This window comes from Gymnoscopelus microlampas (genome assembly GCF_963454915.1).
Source record: "Gymnoscopelus microlampas genome assembly, chromosome: 9".
In the NCBI taxonomy this organism is placed as follows: domain Eukaryota; kingdom Metazoa; phylum Chordata; class Actinopteri; order Myctophiformes; family Myctophidae; genus Gymnoscopelus; species Gymnoscopelus microlampas.
The window spans coordinates 11,385,256-11,407,563 of NC_139946.1; the positions used below are offsets into that span (position 1 = coordinate 11,385,256).

Here is a 22,308-nt window from a genome sequence, read left to right on the forward strand (position 1 = left end):
TTTCTAACTAGCCAAAATCACCACAGATGACAACAATGAGAACACTGTGTGTGATTGGCTTAGTGGTCTGGGCACCTAGGCTCCGTTGCAGCCTGACAGCCGTGTCGCGGATTCGAGTCCCAATGCCAACGACCTTTGCTGCGTGTCACTCTTCGTCTCTCTCTCCCCATGTCCTGTCTGTATACTGTATACTATCAATAAAGGCTGAAAAGGCCAAAGAAAATCTTAACTAATGTAACATTCAGTGCTCAAAGAAGAACCACATAGAGTAGGTTAAAACAATTTTGTCCACATACTGTACTGTATAGTCAGGGGATATTAGCAGAATATTTTCCAATCTTGGAATAAATTCCTTACCAAAAAAAATCTTCACTAATGTGTTTGCAAAGGTGTCTAGTAACACAACACAACTTTATTGAAATTCAGTATCCCTAGGAGAATTTTTGACAGCTCCTTAAAGTTGGAGTACCCACCATAACCTTGGTTAAAAAAAAAAAAAAATAAAAAAAAATCAAAATTTAATTCTGTTTTAAGTAGCATGTGAGGGGTCAAACTAGGGTGTTTTTATGATTCTGAATCCATTGCAATCATTTGTTTTGCACCAAAACCACTCCTTGGGCTAAAAACGGCCATAGCCATGTATACTTTTTGTGTAAAAAGCCTATTGAGATTGGGCCGTTTTTAGCCCAAGGAGTGGTTTTGGTGCAAAACAAATGACTGCAATGGATTCAGAATCATAAAAACACCCTCATTTGACACCTCACATGCTACTTAAAACAGAATTAAATTTGGATTTTTTTGGGGGATTTTTTTTTAACCAAGGTTATGGTGGGTACTCGAACTTTAAGGAGCTGTCAAAAATTCTCCTAGGGATACTGAATTTCAATAAAGTTGTGATGTGTTACTAGACACCTTTGCAAACACATTGGTGAAGATTTTTTTTGGTAAGGAATTTATTCCAAGACTTTTTTAATATCCCCTGACTATGTAGGACTTATTTGGTTTCGATTTGCAACTTAAATAGTCTCTCTAGTCTATAGGGCAGGGGTCTTCAACGTTTTCAGGCCAAGGACCCCCTAGCTGAGAGAGAGATGAAGCAGGGACCCCCTCTATATTGTATAGAATTGTGTTTCAGATTAAACGCGAGGCGTTATGAGCTTGTAGATCGGCTATTTTTTCTCCTCAGAAAAGGGATGTTAGGGTTCAAGTGGTTAAGGTAAAAAAAATAATAATCATATAACACAAAGATTTGGCGGACCCCCTGTAGTAACTCTGAGGACCCCCTAGGGGTCCCGGAACCCCCTGTTGAAGACCCCTGCTATAGGGCATGCAGGTCAGCAGTTTGACCTGAATTCACTATGGTCACTGAAAGCTAACAAGGACCTCTCACGTTGTCTCCTACTGCAATGCACAGTAAAGGACACTACATCTTTAAAGTGGATAAGACGGGGAGAGAAGGCTATAAGGAAGTTTTTCTGGACGCAATTGGTTAGACCTACGACCAACTACCAATTACAGTCTCCCATATTTGAATACTGGGCCCTGATTGGTCACCCCAGACTTCGGGAGCAGGAAATGGATTCACAACGGAGCGGTGCCAGACCCAAATCGCCAGATTCGTCTGGTCCCAGGCTAGGAGAAACGGCTCCCACTTACACACCGTCTCCAAGGGCTATTCTAGGATCTTTAGTTACAGAAAGTAAAAAAGAGATTTTTATTTGAAACTCACTCATAAAAGTACTGTATGTGCAGTGAAATGTTGGTGTGATACGCTCCACAGACTGTGCTGACAATAAACACTTCCCTGTTCCTGTGCCTATCAGTATGTATGAAAAGTATCAGAAACCATAAACAGTGTGTCGTTCGTCTAACACTGTGTCAGCCTATAAAATGCTGACGGTTTGTCCGTTTACAAATTTCCACTTTCCGACCATGACAATATCTTCCTCTCTCGCTCTCCCTTAACTCTCTTCATCGCTGTCCCCTCTCACCCTCCTCTCGCTTCCTCCGTTTCTCTTCTCTTCGCCTGGTGTTTTGTTATTCATGGGGAGTACTACAGCTGTCATTGGCATTGATGCCGGTGGAGGAGCAGGGTGAAGATGGGGCTTTGGAAGGCTGTCAGTCTTTCTAAAATCACCCGTGTCCCGTTTCCTTCCTCATTTCTCTCTCTCTATCAACATCTCTTCTATTTCCTTCACACAGACATCCTCCAGATGGCCTGCTGCTCACCACTTCCCCAAAAACCCCTGTTCTATTCCTGCGGCTTTCTCTGTACCTCCGTCGAGGAAAATGTTTTTTTGCCCACGTTGGGATGTCTCTCTGTTCGTCCATCTGTCTGTATGTTAGCAGCGTACCTTGGAGCAGTTCTGAACAGATTTGCACAAGCATATAACTTTCCACAAAACTTGGTGGAAAGGTTGGTCCTGGGCTCCCGTTGAAGAACTCTTTCACTTTTCGCTACGACTGGGCCAGTGTTGATTTTGTCGACTAAAACTATGACAAAAAGTGCGTCGACTACCTTTTTTCACTGACGAAAACTAAATAAAAACTGAATAAAAACTAAGCTATCATGACTAAAACTAAGACTAAATATATTGACAATTTCGTCAACAAATAAAAACTAGACTAAAATGTTAGTGAGGGACGAGTGGAGAAGAGATCCAGTAGAACTAAAACAAGACAAGTCATTTGTTTGGTTGCGCTCCGGTGTTGCGCTCTGAAAATAGCCGATCTACAAGCTCACAACGCGTCGTAGCGCGACGCGTTGTGAGCTTGTAGATCGGCTATTTTACCAAGTGTAAAATCAGCCATTACGACGCCATTATCAAGGCACCGCCAAAATACATTTTAGTCGACTAAATCAACTGTAGATTTAGTCGACTATAATCTTATGATATTTAGTCGACTAAAACTAGACTAACAGTAAAACATTTCAGAGACTAAAATATGACTAAAACTAAATGGAATTTGATTCAAAAGACTATGACTAAAACGAGTCAAAATGTGCTGTCAAAATCAACACTACGACTGGCCATTCGAAATGGAGATCTGTGCTCTACTAAGCATATTTTTTAATTACCAGTGAAAGAACGCAGATGACAAGATGAACTAATACGCATGAAGCACAATGATTGTTCTCTGGCACAGTGACACTCAACATTTACGTCAAGCTAATTAGTTATATGCTTGCTAAAAAATGTGGACCATGTGAGGAAGGTAATGGTGATCAAAGTGGGGGAGCGGTCAGTACAGTAGTAGCAAGGTATCCATGAGGTTGATCATTTGTGTCAAATTAAAATAATACAATTGTAAAAACACTTCCTTTTCTTACGTAACACCCCTGAATGAGAGAAGGAGTAGAGAGCAAGCTACTAGAATATGGATAGATTAGCAGGAGGACTTACGCTCTGGAATCACTGCACGACTGGTAGCTGATCGGTTGAAGGTCATTCTGCACCTGGTGGAGGGAATCAAAGAAGAATGTAACATTAATCATACATGATAAACAGATTGTGATTTTAGAGATCCAGTATCAATATAAATGTCTCTCTGTCTAAAACGTGATTATCAGAGCTCTTGATACAATCGCTTAAAATGATAAATGATAACTAAATATAGCATTAAATGTAATTAAAACTGCAGATGGCTTCTGCTGCTTGGAAACCTACACTGCAACAGTGGAGCGAGATGAATGAAACTTCATTATGACATGTTACATAATCTTCCCTTTAGACACTCATTCCACTGTGTCCAAAGTAATCAGCACAGAGAGCACATGATTGCATGATAACGTTTCACCTGTTGGACATTTCCATCAAATTGATATTTTAGAGTCAAGTCATAATTTATACATTACATTACATTACATTACAGTCATTTAGCAGACGCTTTTATCCAAAGCGACTTACAATAAGTGCATTCAACATAGGTAGGGAACGAAACTACTAATCACCAGAAGTCCTAAGTGCATTTCCTGCAAAAACAAGCAACCAAGAGTATACCTAGCGCTAAGGTAAAAGTGCTATATATCAGCTACCTACTTTCTTAAACAGATGAGACAAAACAGCAAAATCAAATGAGCACGAGCTAATACAAAAAGTGTATGGACTAAACAAGATCCAATAAAACAGTACAACAATAAAACAAGAGTTCGTACAACTAGTTACGAACTCTTGTTCATTTTAATTTCATCCTTCAGATTAACCTACATAGTTCATGAGCCAGAGCCTCAAAATTGAGCAATGATTATCGAAAGAGTGGGCAAAACCATACCTATATTAAATTGTTTATAGGGTCAATATACAGTAAGTAAATAATATGATAACCTTTCCACAGGAGCAGCTTTTTCATATTTATCACACATTTAGTTATTTTCCCCATACGTACAGGTGAAAAAATTACAAAATTTAAAAAATAGTTATCATAATGAAACTTCCCCAGTTGATTACTTACATGAAGACAATGATTGAATGAATGAGTTTTCTGAAATTGTATATTTAAATATGCAAATTAGGCATTTAGTCCATGAGCCAGAGCCCCAAAATTGAGCCAGATATTGAATATTCCCTCGACTTTGACTCCAACATCTTAACAAAATGAAATAAGAATGCTGACTCTGGCTTTGTCCAATGTTCCAATGTTGATTCTGGAAAATTATGCAAATTCGGGTATATTTTCCTAATGCATAATTTGCATATTTAAATATACAATTTCAGAAAACTTGTAATACGATAAATCATTGTCTTCATGTAAGTAATCAACTGGGGAAGTTCCATTTTGATAACTATTTTTTAAATGTTGTAATCTTTTCACCTGTCATGTGCGTATGGGGAAAATAACGAAATGTGTGATAAATATGAAAAAGCTGTTCCTGTGGAAAGGTTATCATATATTCATTTACTTATATTGGCCCTATAAACAATTTGATATAGGTATGGTTTTGCCCACTCTTTCGATAATGAAATCTTGTCTGGCTCATGGACTAACAGTGCAGTTCAGAGTTGATGCTTAGCCTCACTAATGACACTCCAGGGTGAAAGATATCGTTTTAATGACTGACCGGCGTTTACATCCCTGACTGTATCGTTTGTCAGCCACATTCTCATGTAAACATAAACCAGTAATAAGTGAACTTCATAGTTGCGTACTCATACCGTAGTATCCTTGCAGTCCCCCCTAAAAGCCATGACCAACATTTCATGATACCGATACAGTGTTCTCAATGTACGGTACTTCTCCCAAGAGCTCAAGTAATACACTTCTATCTTAGAAATACAAAAAGTGTCTCAAACAAGATTTCCTCGACAGTTGCAAGCGGGAGTTCATATCTTTTGAGTGAAGCAGTGCAACGTGTGCTTGAGAGAATAGACTTAATTAGGCTGCAGCATGTCCAATCCTTTTCACATGGACATCACAATGTACCCACAAAGGAAGGATCTGTATAATTAATCCTAAAAGTCAGCGGATACTTAAAAAAAGTCAAAAGAAAAGCACTAGAAACAGACATGGTTAAAAAAAGTCAAAGGAAAAGCACTAGAAACAGACATGGTTAAGTGACATTATCTCTTTTTTGCACATGTGAACGACTCACTGTAACGCATTGCCGGGGCAATTCGTCATGAAAAAATGATAATGAATGCCCCATTTTTTGATGTGTACTCTGCTGTGTATTTGTCAGCGTAGCAATGAAAGCAGCGGTTTGTAACGGAGAGAGTCCCTAATCTCTCAAGAACAGATTCTGCTCTCCGCTTGAATCTGTCGGGGGGGTTCGTCATAACGTGTACGCACTGGCCCACAAGTGGGAGTGCCTTCAGAGCAGGAAGCAGGCCACGCTTTACCCAATCAAATGTAGTGAGCGGGATTTACTGTCTGCTCTCACTTCCCATTGAAAACAAACCGAAACTCATTTAACAATAGCATCCTTGGAGCAGACAAAACCACAGAAAGATATTCACATTTTAACTAGCTCTTTCATCATAGAAACAAGTGGGCTTATAACCAAAACGATCCATGTTCTCTGGGAGAAGTGGTGTTAGTGTTCCGTGTAGAAATATTGTTAGTGGGAATGAAAACATAAGCGCACCACCGGAAGTGGAGCGCTGAGGGGTGAGGGCAGACCAAAAAACCCGGTTTCCTTTCGCACTGGTGCTTCATTTAGCTCCCCCCAGAGCCAAGTGAAAAAGTAAAAAACAGCAGAGGGCGCTGTTTTTCCTTTTTATTTGGCGATGGGTTCCCAGATTGCAGCGTCCCTAACTGTAGACCAGGGGTCTTCAACAGGGGGTCCGGGACCGCTAGGGGGTCCTCGGAGTTACTACAGGTGGGCCACCAAATGTTTGTGTGATAGGAACTTTTTTTCTTTTTACATTAACCACTTCAACCCTAGCATCCTTATTCTGAGGGGAGAACTCTAGCCAAAAAAAAAGCTGCGCTGCGAGGCGTTGTGAGCTTGTAGATCCGCTATATTTGGTAAAGGCGTTTGGTGGAGAGGGAAAAAAGAGCAAACCAAGTACAGAGCCAACGGTCAAGTTTACCAAGTATTGAGGCTTTAAGTTTAATCTGCAACAACATTTTCCATCTTCATCTCTCTCTCAGCTATGGGGTCCTTGGCCTGAAAAACTTTGAAGGCCCCTGCTGTAGAGTATGGCAGGTCCATGTAGTCAGCCCTGCCATTCCGAGCCAACTGAGGCAGGGCCGTCTCCCTACCATTGATAAAAACTGTCACCCTGGCACCAACTCATAACATTAGCCTGTTTACCTTGTATTTTATTATTGTATTTTTATTACTGTTATTTATTTTAACGTATTTGAGTGTCTGTCCGTCCATCGTCCTGCCCGTTCGTTGAGTCTATCAGAGTTTTCGTCAGTGACGAACCCCTACAGGTTGAGAACCCCAGGGGGGTGCCCTCATGATTTTAAGGGGGTCCCCAGATGAGTGACAATTTAGGACGTTTAAGACCCTTTTTAATACCTAAAACAAAAAAGCAAGAAAAGATGAGACCATTACTGCATCAAAAGTAAACTAAGTAACTAAGTAAACTATCCTATAAAAACTGGTCAAACATTGGCCAAATTGTTAAATATAAGAGGGGAAAAAAAACGGATCTACAAGATCACAGTGCCTCGCTTGTAGATCTGCTATTTTCACAATATTTATCTGTGGAGTCAAACAAAATGCATTGCCTCACCTCCTACATTCCAAATGCTTATCAGGGTGGGGGGGTCCCCAGTTAAAATATGATTATTTTGGGGGGTCACAGCCTGAAAAAATTGAGAACCACTGCACTGGCTCAAATGCTGATGAATGATTATGACGTGTTTTTTGTTTGTGTGTCAAATGATTCAGCATTTCACTGCCATCATATCCACAGTAATTAGACCACTTTCATATTCTCAGCATGAAGTCTATGAAGTCATGTTGCTAGGCTTTCAATTTAATGCAATTCCGGGACCCATGGGTGGAGTTGAATATGAGTCCCAGGGAAAGTGTATGCGTCCCAAATAAGATTTGGTATTTTTGGTAAATTGCAGGGTTTTAAACATTACAGTATTATAGTTATAATGATGGTTACATTCATTCATGTATATATCTATGAATTCACTGTCTGTCTGTCTGTCTGTCTGAATTGGTGAATCCTTTAAAAAGGTGTTATAGCGACCGTTTACTATTACAGAGAGAAGCTTATTGGATCCACACGTTGAAGACCGAATGTCCAAAAGGACTTGACGAAGAGTTAATGTTGAATTGCTTTCTATAGTAGTAGCCTATAATTGACAGTATTCTTGTGGGTTTGTAATTTGAGAAGTACCAATAATATTTAATATTTTGTGATTGGCAGAATGACTGCAAAAAGACTATACATACAGTAGGTCACATGCACCTTGGCGGGGCAAACGCTGATGAGGGCCTGAGTGGCCAAAACGTGTCCGTTTGTCAGAGACTGCTGCTGCGGTATTTTTACCAGGTGCTCGAAGAGTGCCGGGTCTAAGAAGAGACTGGCTAGTCAACTCTTTCTCAACACTTTTTCATCATTGGCTGTCCTTTAAGCCAATGGGGAGACTTCCCCGTCCTTTAAGCCAATGGGGAGAGTTCCCCCGAGACTTTCCCATACTCTTAACCGCGGCCATCCTCCCATGCTATGGGATCATAAGCGCCGCCCTGCCCTGTTTCTTTTTTCCTCCTCTCTCATTTTCACACAGCTGGGGCAGAGGGGCTGACGAGTGTGAATCATTGCCCGGCCGTCAGCGCTGCTTCATGTCGCTCGTTAATTCATTTGCTCCAGGTGTGTAAACACCGAAGAAGAACAAAATTACTTTCTTTAATTTTGATTTCAAGGTACTTGCACCCTCATTTGAGCCTACTGTACTTCTATCTCTGTGGGGATGATGAACATTGAGGATCCGGGAGTTCTGTGATGTGAACCTCCCTCCCCAGCCCCCTTTACAGAGGTTACTGTGCCCTCATATTGTTGCTAGCATGCTTGGCCTCATGGGGGGGGCGTTTCAGGGGAAACAACTACAATATGGCTGTGTCTCTGTGATAACTAACTTATTATGTCCTCGCATGAAGGTGTTGCAGCCAGGCGGCAAGTATCCGCCCATGAAAATGAAGCCAATGCGGAAATTTGGTTTTATTACCGTAGTAAACATTTTCATAAATACTTTATGTTTTCAGTCGCTAGTTTTAAGTCTTCTTTCAATTATCATGACTAGATGTCAGGGCCGGTTTGCGGCCCTCACATCTAGTTTAACAAATACAGGTCAAGAGACCCAAAACACCAAAGCCTGGTGTGAGGAGATGCTTCGCGGCCCTCACATTTAGGCCCCAACCTTATATTGTTCCAATTCTTCTCTTTCTACCTGCCTGGCATTTGCGTGGCTCAAAGTCAAGACACTATTGCAGGGCCTAGGCCGTGGCGTCGCGGTCTAGGCACCCTGGTTGAAAATCCCTAATAGCAGCGTGCCGCGGGTTCGCGTCCCGTTCCCGACGGCCTCTGCTGCATGTCTTCCCCCATCTCTCTCTCCCCATTCTTCCTGTCGTCATACTTTCACTGTCCCTCTCCAATAAAGCAATAAAATGCCAAAAACAAATCTTAAAAAAAAAAAAAAAAAAAAGACACTATTGCAGCGCTCTAATTCATCATAGTCTTCGAATATTTCCTTTGTCATCCCTTCTAAATAGTCAATTTCCTCCTCTTGGCTCAAAGTTAATTAAAATAGTTCAGTGTAAACAATATTGTCTGTTGTTCCCTCATCATTACCCTATGATAAGATAGTAAGATAGTAAGATATGTGTTTTTGTAAATGATGCTTCCATTCATTTTAAAATGAATCATAAAGGGCATACTTCTACTGGTTCTACTGGTGAATGAATATATACAGTATTTTAGCTGGCCTCCAGGCAACTGCAACTGCTTGACGGCACACTGAAGGTCAGTGTGTGACGCATGCCAGAAACATGATCAAACGTTATAACTCATGAAGATAGAAGCACGGCGTGGTAAAGCTCCATTAGTATCTGCCTCATACAATCTATCCGTATCTCATCAATCACTGACATGGAGGTGGGCCGGAAGGGGACGCCTGTGCATCGCTCTCCTTCAACTCCCATTTCAGGTCATCAAATACAGGTTAGACCACGGTAAAGCATAAGCAATGATGTAAGAGGCGAGGATGAAAGAAATGCAGGTTACGGTCTAACGCCTGAGTTATAATGTACATAGTTGCGCGCAGGTGTCACGTACGTACAGTACCAAAAATAGCTGATCTACAAGCTCATAAGGTGTTGCGCTGCGACAGGTTGTGAGCTTGTGGATTGGCTATTTTCGGGTGCGCAACACCCGCGTGCAAGTACGTATAAATCAGGCATAAGAAGCTGCCTAGCAGAGTGTAAAGGGGGTCACCACACTACTACGTGCCCCCCATTCATCATAATAAATCTACACCAGATGTGCATGCGGGGGCCTGACCTATGAGTTATAATGAGCAAGTCCTTGGCCACAGCTCGGGTTGTGATGTCCATGGAGGGTACTGTAGGACCCCTGTGGAGCGAATCACCTACAGACGATGACCGTACAGAGGGCAGTGGATTCAAACAGCCATCAGTAACCATGAAAAAGCAGCCATGATGACACCGAGAAGGGAATCCCCATTCATCACAGGGTGGCTAATAAATAAAACAACTCATCTGGCCCTGTTGAAGAGCTGCCCTGCCCCGCCCAGTAGTACCCCCCCCCCCCCACGGTTCCTCTGCTGATCTGGGTCACCTAGTCCTGTCGCCAGACTCCCCTGGCGATAGGCACAGACATTTCCCTCCAACACTATGGTAAATGTATTCACATACACACACACACACACACACACACACACACACACACACACACACACACGCACACCCAAGACACTTCCCCTGACCTTTTCCAGACTTTCCTTTCTTCCAAACTTTCCGATTTTCTTCTCTCTTTTTTTGACCTCTCGGGGATTTTTAAAATTCAAACTGCATTTATTATTTCAGCCTAAAATGCCACAAGATTTTGCAAGATCAGCACGGTACCCCGGGACATGCTCACTTCTGCTCTAAAGCACTGGGGGGATTGAGGTGTGTGTGCGTGCGAACGCGTACACATGCATCAAAACCAACATTTGGGGACAAAGTCTCCCAGTTAGAACCACCTCATTCTGAAGGTACCGCAAGAGCAAAGCAGGCCGCCCAATACACAAATTAAGCATTCCAACTGCATACAGTAGCAAGACAGTAAAATGGCTAATTTGAAAGAAGACTTGTTCAAATAGAAACACAGGTTTGAAATAAATGATGCTCTAGAAAAAAGAGTTGCTTTGCCATCTAGAATACGTAGATGTCTGATCATTTACGAGCCACTCACAGTGCATGAAATGAGTTAGCAACATTCATGCTGTTCAACCAATTTACTGAATTTGACAGTAATATAATAAAGTAGTCTGGTCTCTGGAACATGGAGGTTGTTGCGGCAATGCGGCATCCACCTTCTTAGAACAGATCAGCACAGAAAAAGTCAGATATATCTAGCAATTCATTAGTTGCGCTGTAGGTCAGTGCCCCTTCAAACTGGCCGGACTTTTCCTTTAATCTGGTTTGGTGTGGCTACACCTCATTGTGCTGGGAAATCGTCAATTAAGACCAAGACCCAAGGTCACCTAAGCCACTCTCTCCACACAGCAGGGGACGTGAAGCGAACGCTACTGCATAAGCCCACACAAATCCATCCTTTGCCTCCCATCGTGTCATCCACCAGGAGAGAGATTTCACTGTAATTTGCCTAAGGGAGGGTGAGGGGGAAAAAACACAAACAAATAACTAATCTGAGCCGGAGAAAAAGTGACCTCTGATCTGATAAGTATCTTTAAAATCCTGTTAGGCAGCCCCACTGGTCCATGTTCATGCTCCTCCACTCGGTCTCCCTATTAGCCGGCTGCAGCTTCATCATCACTTCTCATCAGCCATGGAAAATACACACATTACATGAATGTAGGAAAAGGCATTCATACCATGTGCCTGTAAGCGCACACACATGCTCTCACACACGCCTGCAGGCCAGCACGCTGAGTTGTCTGATTAACAAAGGCCCACACCTTTGTTCTATCTTATTTACTTTATACTTGCTGTTACTGGCTCTTCATCTCGTCTGTCTTGCTATTGTGTAATTACCAACGACCCCCAGTCACACACACAGCGGCCAGGGATTTACGAGCCACCGGGTAAAACGCAATTTATAGTTAGTCGCGCACTGGTGTGGTGTCACACTCCGAAAATAGCCGATCTACAAGCTCACACGTTGCTTGCAGCACTCCGGTGGAACCAAGCATAAATCAGGCATAATCCATCTACACAGGGCACCGGTGACCTTCCTGAATATCTGAGATTTTATCATTGCTATTGTCCAATGCGCGGCAACTAGATTAGAGAATTACTCTGGAGGATGAGACAGGCTGTCCAGGAAACCTAAGCAGAACATGATGGATAACCTACAGTTCTTAGAAAGATATTCGGTAGGGCTGTACAGTATATTAAGGTCGGGTTTATAATACATTTTAAGCGCATTTATAATGCATTATAATAATGTACTTATAAGGCTTTATCACCCTCGTTATAAATGTTTATAATTATGCATAACAACTTTAACAAAGACACTTTATAACTGACGTTAGTAGTTATAGTTAGTAGTTATAATGTGCTGTTCCGCGTGAACTTATAATGCATTATGGTCAGCACTTATAATACTTCATAAACCTTGTTATAAGATGTTATGCATTTATACAATTATAAACATTTAAAAGGAGTGTTTTATACATTATAAGTGTATAATGTATTATAAATGTGCTTATAATGCATTATAGACTTCACATTAACATACAGTCCAACTTTTCTCTACGCTTTTATATTCCCATATTTAGACGAAGGTCTTATGACTGAAACGTTTGCTACTTTTTGCACCTACAGTATCAACTAGTCTCTGTCTAAGGAGTCTTCCTTAAAAGTTTATGTAGAGAGCGAGTCTTTTTCTGACCGTTTTCCTTTACGTTTTTGAGACCACCGCAGTCAGCCCTGAAGGGGCGCTAGAGTGCCTGCTGCTCTATACTGCGGTGTCAAACTCAGTCAGCTGCTGCTGCGGTTCTGTCCGTCTGTTCACGTTACTCTTTACCTGCTTGGCTGTTGGAGCAGCCATAAACTACACAGGTTCATCCCGATGTTCTGTACATCATTGTAAAGTTAGTCAAAAGCAGGTAAAAGAGTAACCTGAGCAGTCAGTGACTGCAGCTGACTGACGACGCGCAGCAGCAGCTGATCGAGTCTGACACCGCAGCAATGGCGGCGCCACCTACAGGCCAGCGCTCCGCTGGTGAGAAACTTTCATTGAAATGAATAGGAGGGGGCGGGGCAGTCCGCCCTCTAGATATATTATAACTCTATGGGTGACAGTTGTGTATTGTGTGTGTGTGTGTGTGGGGGGGGGGGGGGGCATACATCTTATTAAAATGTCATTTATTCATTCGTTTATACCTCCATACATGAATTCATTAAAACACTGACTCGTTGATTCACAGCAGAAGTGTGCAGGAGCTCCATACTAATGAGCTGCCTTTTTGCTGCTATGCATGTTTGAAGAGAACAGAACGAAGACGACAGCACCGTTTAGAAAATGGCGTACACAGAACAATTTGGCCCTCCAGAGAGGCCGGGCAAGTTCAGCTCATGTGGCGCCAGCGCGCCGTCCTATACAAACACCGAGAATAGAGACGGCACCCTCAGGAGAGAGACCTACCATCTGCCACACTCTTTCTCTCCCAAATACACCTGCTTATGAGGGGTCTCTCCTCCCCGCAACGCATCCCTCCCTCGGCTCTGTGTCAGGCTGAAAGAGCATAGGCTGCACGCTGGGCATTCTGACAGACCTGCTTATGTCTGGGCCTGGCAGACACACACACACACACATAAAGACAGACAGAGTCACGCAAACACCGACAACGTTCATCTCAATTTATTCTGTGTACGCACATTGCACACAGAGCTTGTACATGCTCAGTGGTGGACAAAGTACTCAAATTCTTTACTTAAGTAAAAGTACCAATACTGCAATATAAAAATACTCTGTTACAAGTAAAAGTCCAGAATTCAAAATGTACTTGAGTAAAAGTACAGAAGTATTGGCATCAAAATGTACTTAAAGTACCAAAAGTAAAAGTACTACAATATTTGAAAATAGCAGATCTACAAGCTCACAACGTGTCGCATCTTATAGCCTCGGCATAAAATAAGGCTAAAGCGGTTAATGTATGTTTCATAATGTAATAATTTACATCTGAAAAGTAACTAGTAACTACATTTTTCAAATAATTGTAGTGGAGTAAAAGTACAATATTTGCCTCTGAGATGTAGTGGAGTAGAAGTAAAAGTATTGGAAATGGGAAATACTCAAGTAAAGTAAAAATGTACTCAAAATTGTAGTACAGTACAGTACTTAAGTAAATGTACTTAGTTACTTTACACCACTGTACATGCTGCATGTGCTCCTGCATACTCGCACGACCGCACGTGCATGCACGCGCACACGCACACACACACACACACACACACACACACACACACACACACACACAGGAATGCTATCTAGGAGACGTGCTGGCACACAGAAACGTTATGGTGAAGACACGCCGCCTGTCAGAGACTCTGTAGTGCTGCAGATCTGTGGCGATGCTGCTGCCGAGCGCTCCATTACAGCTCAGACCACTCAGTACTATCACGGTACACCATCAGAGGTGCACTCGTACACTGAAAACCCTATCGGCCCACTCCACTTGGGACAGGCAGGCCCTCTGCTAGGACATTCCATCCACATGATGGCGAGGAAAGGGGGGGTTAAGAGAGAGCCGTGGCCATTAACCACATTAGTCCATGAGCCAGAGCCCCAAAATTGACAAATGATTACCGAAAGAGTGGGCAAAACCAAACCTACATAAAATTGTTCATAGGGTCAGTACGAGTAAATAAATATATGATAACCTCTCCACAGGAGCAGCTTTTTCATGGTTATCACACATTTTGTGATTTTCCCCATACGTACATGACAGGTGAAAAAATGACAACATTTAAAAAAGAGTTATCATAATGAAACTTCCTGAGTTGATTACTTACATGAAGACAATGATATTTCGTTTTACAAGTTTTCTGAAATTGTATATTTAAATATGCAAATTAGGCATTAGGAAAATATGCCCAAATTTGCATAACTTTCCAGAATCAACATTGGAACATTGGACAAAGCCAGAGTCAACATACTTATTTCATTTTGTTAAGATGTTGGAGGCAAAGGTTTTTAACGAGGGAATATTCAATATCTGGCTCAATTTTGGGGCTCTGGCTCATGGACTAAATGCCTAATTTGCATATATAAATATACAATTTCAGAAAACTTGTAAAACGATAAATCATTGTCTTCATGTAAGTAATCAACTCAGGAAGTTTCATTATGATAACTCTTTTTTAAATGTTGTCATTTTTTCACCTGTCATGTACGTATGGGGAAAATAACAAAATGTGTGATAACCATGAAAAAGCTGCTCCTGTGGAGAGGTTATCATATATTTATTTACTCGTATTGACCCTATGAACAATTTAATATAGGTATGGTTTTGCCCACTCTTTCGGTAATGAAATCTTGTCTGGCTCATGACATTAAGACCTGAAGCCGATTCTAGAAATGTCTTCTAAATCCCAACATTTAAAAAAAAACAACTTATGTTTCTATATCAGTGGTGCTCAAACTTTTTCATGTCAAGGACCCCCAAAATTATACGTATTTGCCCGCCGACCCCCATCTCAAAATACTATATTTTCCAGGGACCCCCAGAAGTAAGTATTTGAGTTAAAAATCGCTTTAAAAGAATATATATTCAAAGATGTGCACACGTTTTCACGATTTTTCAAAAATAGCAGATCTACAAGCTCGTAGCGCGGCACTCGGTGCCGCGCTACGAGCTTGTAGATCTGCTATTTTTGAATAGCCCAAAGTGTAAGATAATACTTTTTAGCTCAAATAGAAAAATGGCACAGATTTTTCATGTCAAGGACCAGGTCTTAATGGGTTAAACTGACCCTGATGTGTTTTTTCCAGAGGAACAGCCAGAGTAATAGGTGAGAGAGAGAGGGAGAGAAGGAGAGAGGGAGAGAGAGGGAGAGAGAGGACAAGCAATTATAGATTACGATCAACATGTACAAAGTGAATATGATTGTAACCCCCCAAAAAAAGAGTAGAGAAGTAATGGAGCACTAAAAGGGACAGAGCAGGGCAGCAGACAGACATGAAAGAAAGAAAGAGAAAAGAGTAAGTAGATATTCTCTCAGCGTCTAAAAATAACCAGCAGGGAGGCGGGTAAAGAGAGAAGATAGCGGGGGCGTGTTCACACTTTAAATCCTGAGGTGTTTTACGGCATGCATCAGCCCTCGGCCTTGACCCGACATCTTGCGGCCGGCCAACAGAGAAAGTAAAAGATTTATTTATGGCACGTTCCGCAGCTGACGTCTACAGCACCAGGACATGGATTCTACCTGGGGGGGGTCAGTACGCTTGTCTCCCAAGTGGAAATGCACGTGCACCTATACATCAGGGTTTCTAAAAGTGGGTGCCATGGCACCGGTCCAGGGGTGCCTCAGAATTTTTTGATAATATTTGGAATTGATCCATATCACTGTTGGACCTACACCAAATCTCTTTGTCAAAAATAGCAGATCTACAAGCTCACAACGCATCGCGTTGCGATGCGTTGTGAGCTTGTAGATCTGCTATTTTTGACCAATGTTCCACCCAGAGTGGTTAAACAAGTATGGTGGTCAAGTATAGAATTATTTTCAACCTGCCCTGATGGAAATTGATACTCTCTCAAGTTTATTTCATGACATACTGTATCTTAGGCGGTAATATTTTCATTTTTAAGTACCGTAATATGACATAAATGGAGGGTCCTACAAGTAAGTATAAGTAACAATGTAATTCAGGGGTGCCGTGGATGATCTACAAGCTGATCTACAAGCTTACAATGCATCACAAAGTATTTATTTTTAGCGGCGCTAGCCGCTCTATACCTTTAGGTATAGAGCGGATCCTGCTCTATACCTGACTTTGTCCGTGTTCACCGTCAACGCTCTGATTGGTCAGACCCGTCAACGCTCTGATTGGTCAGACCCGTCAACGCTCTGATTGGTCAGACCCGTCAACAAAGTGATTGGTCAAGCTTCACGTGACACGTGGCTATAAACACATTATAAACACATATCGATGACAAAATGTATCAAAGGCGCCGCTACCTTCACACAGGGTGTGATTTTTTTTAAATATGCAAAGAAATTACTGACATATTTAATATACTTTCAAAAAATGTAAAAATAGCGGAAATATCAGATCTACAAGCTTACAACGCGTCACAAAGTGACGCGTTGTAAGCTTGTTGATCTGATAATTCTGCTTTTTAAAAATTAATAATTGTGACAGGCCTAGGTCTATGGTGTTCTTTCGACCCAACAGTCGAAGATATAAAACGGCACAGAGCAGCCGGCGCTGACTGAGTTCAAGGATGAAACCAATTTAGAGGAGACTACTACGTGATGAGACTCGGAGCTAAAGTGCAAGCAAGCCACATGACTACCGTTGATTTATGCTGAACTTCATTTCAAATTCCATAAAAAGTCCAATAAAATACAACAGGCAGGAAATCGTGCTGTGAAATGATGATGCCAATGATCCGGCTAGTCGGGGAACGCTGCAGGGAAATACCAAGGTTAAGATGGGCCGAATCTTCTCAACATACACTGTCAAATCCTGAGTGTTCATTTAACTCATTCAGTGCCAATGAAATAAAATAAAAAAATGCAAACTGTGCCAGCCAAAAATACATAGTAAAAAAAAAGTGCTCAGGAGCCGAGATACAGCCTTTTTCAGTAATAAGTTAAACAAGAAGTGAATGAAGCAGCAAATCTTCAAATGACGATATCTTGGGTTCTGAATGTGTGTGTGTGTGTGTGTGTGTGTGTGTGTGTGTGTGTGTGTGTGTGTGTGTGTGTGTGTGTGTGTGTGTGTGCATGCGTGTGTGTGTGTGAGAGAGAGAGTCACACTGGTGTGCGTGCCGTGAAACAAGTCCAGATGTACCTTGGGATTTTGTGACAACCACACATTACTGCAATATATAATAATTAATTTTTGTGCCTTGGGCACAAAAACTTTGAAAACCACTGTGTTAGATGGAGTTTAGAGTATGGGCAGAGAAAAGGCTACTTTCAGATGTCTAAATACGCGTCGAAAGTGTGAGACAGCAATAGCAGGGAAAGTACAGGAATAGAACCTTAGAACAGAAAGGTCACCCAATAATGTGCAGAATACAAGGAAATGGGAAAATGCCTTTAATTGGCTAAGCCGTCCGTCTTTTCTGACTGATTACGCAAAGAGCTGATGCTAAAGGCATTCAGCAGAACGCAACTAAGACAACAAGCAGGTCATTAACTTCACTTCTGACATGTGACATTTATTGTAACAGCATCTGCTGTAACTGTTAACCTACAGAAATAACACCTGCTTACAGTACATTTCCCCCTCGAAAAGGCCAACGTTTGATTATGTATGACGTCAGGGGAAAGCTATGCAGCATAATGAACCATAGAAAGTGGAGGATCAGTGTCAAACAATTTCATTCAATGTCTCACAGACCAGTGTTGATTTCGTCGACTAAAACTATAACGAAAAATGTTCGTCGACTACTTTTTTTCACTGACGAAAACTAAACAAAAACGAAATAAAAACTAAGCTACGATGACTAAAACTAAGACTAAATTGATTTAAATTTCGTCAACAAATAAAAACTAGACTAAAATGTTAGTGAGGGACTAGTGGAGAAGAGATCCAGTAGAACTAAAAGACAAGTCATTTTATGTTTGGTTGCGCCCGGGTGTTGCGCTCTGAAAATAGCAGATCTACAAGCTCACAACACGTCGCGCTGCGATGCGTTGTGAGCTTGTAGATCTGCTATTTTCAGCATGCAACTAAGTGTAAAATCCGTCATTCCGACGTCATCAAGGCACCACCAACATACATTTTAGTCGACTAAATCAACTGTAGATTTAGTCGACTAAAACTAGACAAAAACTAAAACATTTCAGATGACTAAAATATGACAAAAACTAAATTAGAATTTTATTCAAAGGACTATGACTAAAACTAATTCAAAATTTGCTGTCAAAATCAACACTGTCACAGACCAACGCCTTGTTTGCCGTTGCGCTCTCACCTCAGATGAGACCAAGATTTCAACATAAAGTGGGCTCTCATGACATCAACCGAACCCTCACCCCCACATGCGTTCTGATTATCCTTACCACTCTGCTGCGTTTACGATGGTAGGGCTGGATGACGGGCAGCCCTAAGGGTGTCACCCACTCCACGGTACGGCCCGTCTTGGAGATTAGCCTCGCGCTGTCTGTCAGCCAGTCCTGCAAAACACAGGGAAGACAACAGTTGTTGAGAGTCAAGGCACATGGAAGGCACTCAGAGCAAAGTAGGACCCTAAACCAATGTCTCAGGGTTGCAGAAAATGTCTTACCATTTGTGTGTGTGTGTGTATGTGTGTGCATGCATGCGTGCGTGTGCGCGCGCGTGCGTGCACGCATGCATGGTTAAGTATGACAAGGTCAGAGCGATGAATTTCAAATCATCAGGAATGACAGCTGGCTGACGAAGTTGTTCTGCTGTGAAGGGTTCAATTAATCAAGCTGTAAAAAGAGTGCTTGGAACAACAAGTAGGATGCACCAACTTTCCCTCCAAGGCCTAGAGATGGATGATGCATTCATCCAACCCGTTCCTATATTTAACCTGTTCCAGTATTCTACAGGAAACAGGTGGTGCACGCTTAGTGTGGAACAGGTGAAGAGCTGCCCCCAAACCCCCCCCCCCGAAAATTAGAAATCAACAGTGTTGTCTGCATGAGCAAAGTCTCTGACGCACTCGATCTGGGAGGCCTATTAGCGTCCCACCGGCATTCATGTGCAAGCATGCACCCATGGGTGCACACACACACACACACACACACACACACACACACACACACACACACACACACACACACACACACACACACACACACACACACACACACACACACACACACACACACACACACACACACACACACACACACACACACACACACACACACACACACACACACACAGCTGGAAGAAAGGCAAATATACCCCAGTACAGAAGCCTGCAGGTAACAGCTTGACCCAGAAACAAATTTCTTGTTTGTTTTCCATTTGACTAAACTCTAGGCCACTTTTGTGCCAATTTTGTGAGTTTGCTGCCATCTAAAGGTTAAGAATTATCTAAAGTGCGAGGGTGATCTTAGTACGTGTGATGTACTGTACGCCACACAGCTGCAGCTAATAAACTTAATTGACTATTGTCAATTTGGCATGATCACATCGGCACTGTTATTAATTGGATTAGCTGCAGCTGTGTTGCTTACAGTTCACCTTTAGAAGTGTTTTAAATCTATGGATGGTAGAAAACTCAACATTTGGGAGCCTAGGGTTTAGTAGTTCCCCTTTAATACTGTAGATCCTTTTCACGGCAGACATTTTGATAGGTAAACACAGCTGAAAGTAATAACACAAACTTTGGATACGTTTCATTTACAGTAGAATAGATGTTATGGTACGGTCAGTCGGTCACACCCGTGCGACTGAATCAGTCACGCTCCGTTCACTTCGACTCTATGCAAACAAACGGGGGGAGCTTCCTGCTGTGAAGCGAGATCCCGTCAGGCGTCGTCACATGGAGTTAAACGTTGTGAACTTTTGACGCCTCGGCATGTGTTGGCGACTCCTGCATAAAACATTACTACCTTCAGCTGCATTTGCTCATCAAAACGAACTGCATGAAACTGTTAATAAAGTCTTCAATCAATCAATCAAAACAAATTAAATGAGCATTACAGTGAAAATGATGTACTGAGGGATGGATTGATCTGACTGATGGACAATCAGAAAAGATGGTTTGAAAATGATGGTGAAGTGCGTAGTGAGTAAAATCATCAGTTGATTTAAATGAATACAGAGAATTTTACAGTGTGGTAATAATGTACAGGACATAGAAGAGAGGAATGCAAAAGAGATGACAAATGCGGGAGTACATCACCTACTCATCTCTCACTCACCCCCACAATCCTTAGCAGGACATGACCCACTTAAAAGTCACACACACACACACACACACACACACACACACACACACACACACACACACACACACACACACACACACACACACACACACACACACACACACACACACACACACCACGGGGGGGGGGGGTAGTTTTCATCTCAGCCTGGGTTGTCCCAATACATTCCCCAGAGAGAATGTGTGTGTGTGTGTGTGTGTGTGTGTGTGTGTGTGTGTGTGTGTGTGTGTGTGTGTGTGTGTGTGGGGAGAGGGTCCTCCATCTACCCTGACCACTCTCTTCCTGTGGAGATAATGTATGAGTCCCCCCACAGGTGCACATCCTGAATGAATCACACCTATAAATGGATTCCATGTGATGGAGCTGCCAGGGAAATGGTTAAGTAAACTAGTCATTAATAAAAAGGAGGAAAAACAACATGTAAAATCTTGAGTGTTAATTTAACTGTACAACAAGTGTGCACAAATGGATAAATGAACACTGAGGATTTATACTGTGTTTAAATTGTCATCACACCCTATTTTTGTTATTGGGTCAGCGGTGGGCTCTTGAGACTATGGAGAACTCGGTAAACAAACACTGCAGCAGCTGGATAGGATTATCTTATTCAAATAAGTTAAGTGTGCGTCATTAAGCAGTTGTGCTACATCAGTTTGTTGCTGAATGGGGATTCGTTTTTACAATTCCAGTACACACAGCCTTTATAAGAAATGTTGAATGTGTATGTCTAAGAAAGAAGGAATAATAGAATAGAATAGCAGCAGTACTAAGACAAATTGCCCATTGGTCCCAGTGAAATAAGAGCTTGAAGGTGCTTTGTGCAATGTTCCTCCTACACCTAAAATATGATATAAACATCTTATGGCAAATGGGCGTGTTAGGGGTGGGACGATATATCGATATTGCGATATATCGCGATACTTCCTCCCGCGATAAATAATCGATAAAAAAAACGTTTTTTCCCCCTTTTTTTTCTCGTTTGTGATACGTTGTTTTTCCGACTCTGTATTTGTGTGATGATGATTTTGAACTGTTTGTGTTTATGAATTGAATACAAGGACTATCGTGATATATCGTTGGTGAAATGTCATTCAAAATTTCATGCAATATATCGTAATATATTGCGATTGATATATCGCTGATATTATTGTTATCGAGGGCCTAATATCACCACAGATATCGTGAGATACCCATATCGTCCCCTAGTGAGTATCTTCGTAGTTATTAGTGATGGGGTGTTAGATGAGTGGATATCACAGTATGCAGGTATGCTCTCCTACCTGGATCTCTCTGCTCCCTTGAAACATCTCCTTTAGGCCACTGAACACCTGACGCACCAGGTAATGGGATGCTTCCCACACAAACTCCTGAAAAGTGCACAAACACACACACACACACACACACACACACACACACACACACACACACACACACACACACACACACACACACACACACACACACACACACACACACACACACACACACACACACACACACACACACACACACAATGATTTTGATCAACTGCAGTGTATCTCATCAAG

At 42.0% G+C, this 22,308-nt stretch overlaps 1 protein-coding gene across 1 annotated transcript in view; it reads right to left on the bottom strand.

The window, feature by feature from the left end:
• Window positions 1-22,308, bottom strand: part of polrmt (polymerase (RNA) mitochondrial (DNA directed)) — a 91,955-nt gene that overhangs the window by 19,566 nt on the left and 50,081 nt on the right. The window contains exons 14-16 of the mRNA XM_084066473.1: window positions 22,042-22,128; window positions 18,896-19,009; window positions 3,405-3,457 (exon numbers count right to left, since the gene is read on the bottom strand). Coding sequence (XP_083922599.1) covers window positions 3,405-3,457; window positions 18,896-19,009; window positions 22,042-22,128 — 254 coding nt within the window. The remainder of the gene's footprint in view (window positions 1-3,404; window positions 3,458-18,895; window positions 19,010-22,041; window positions 22,129-22,308) is intronic.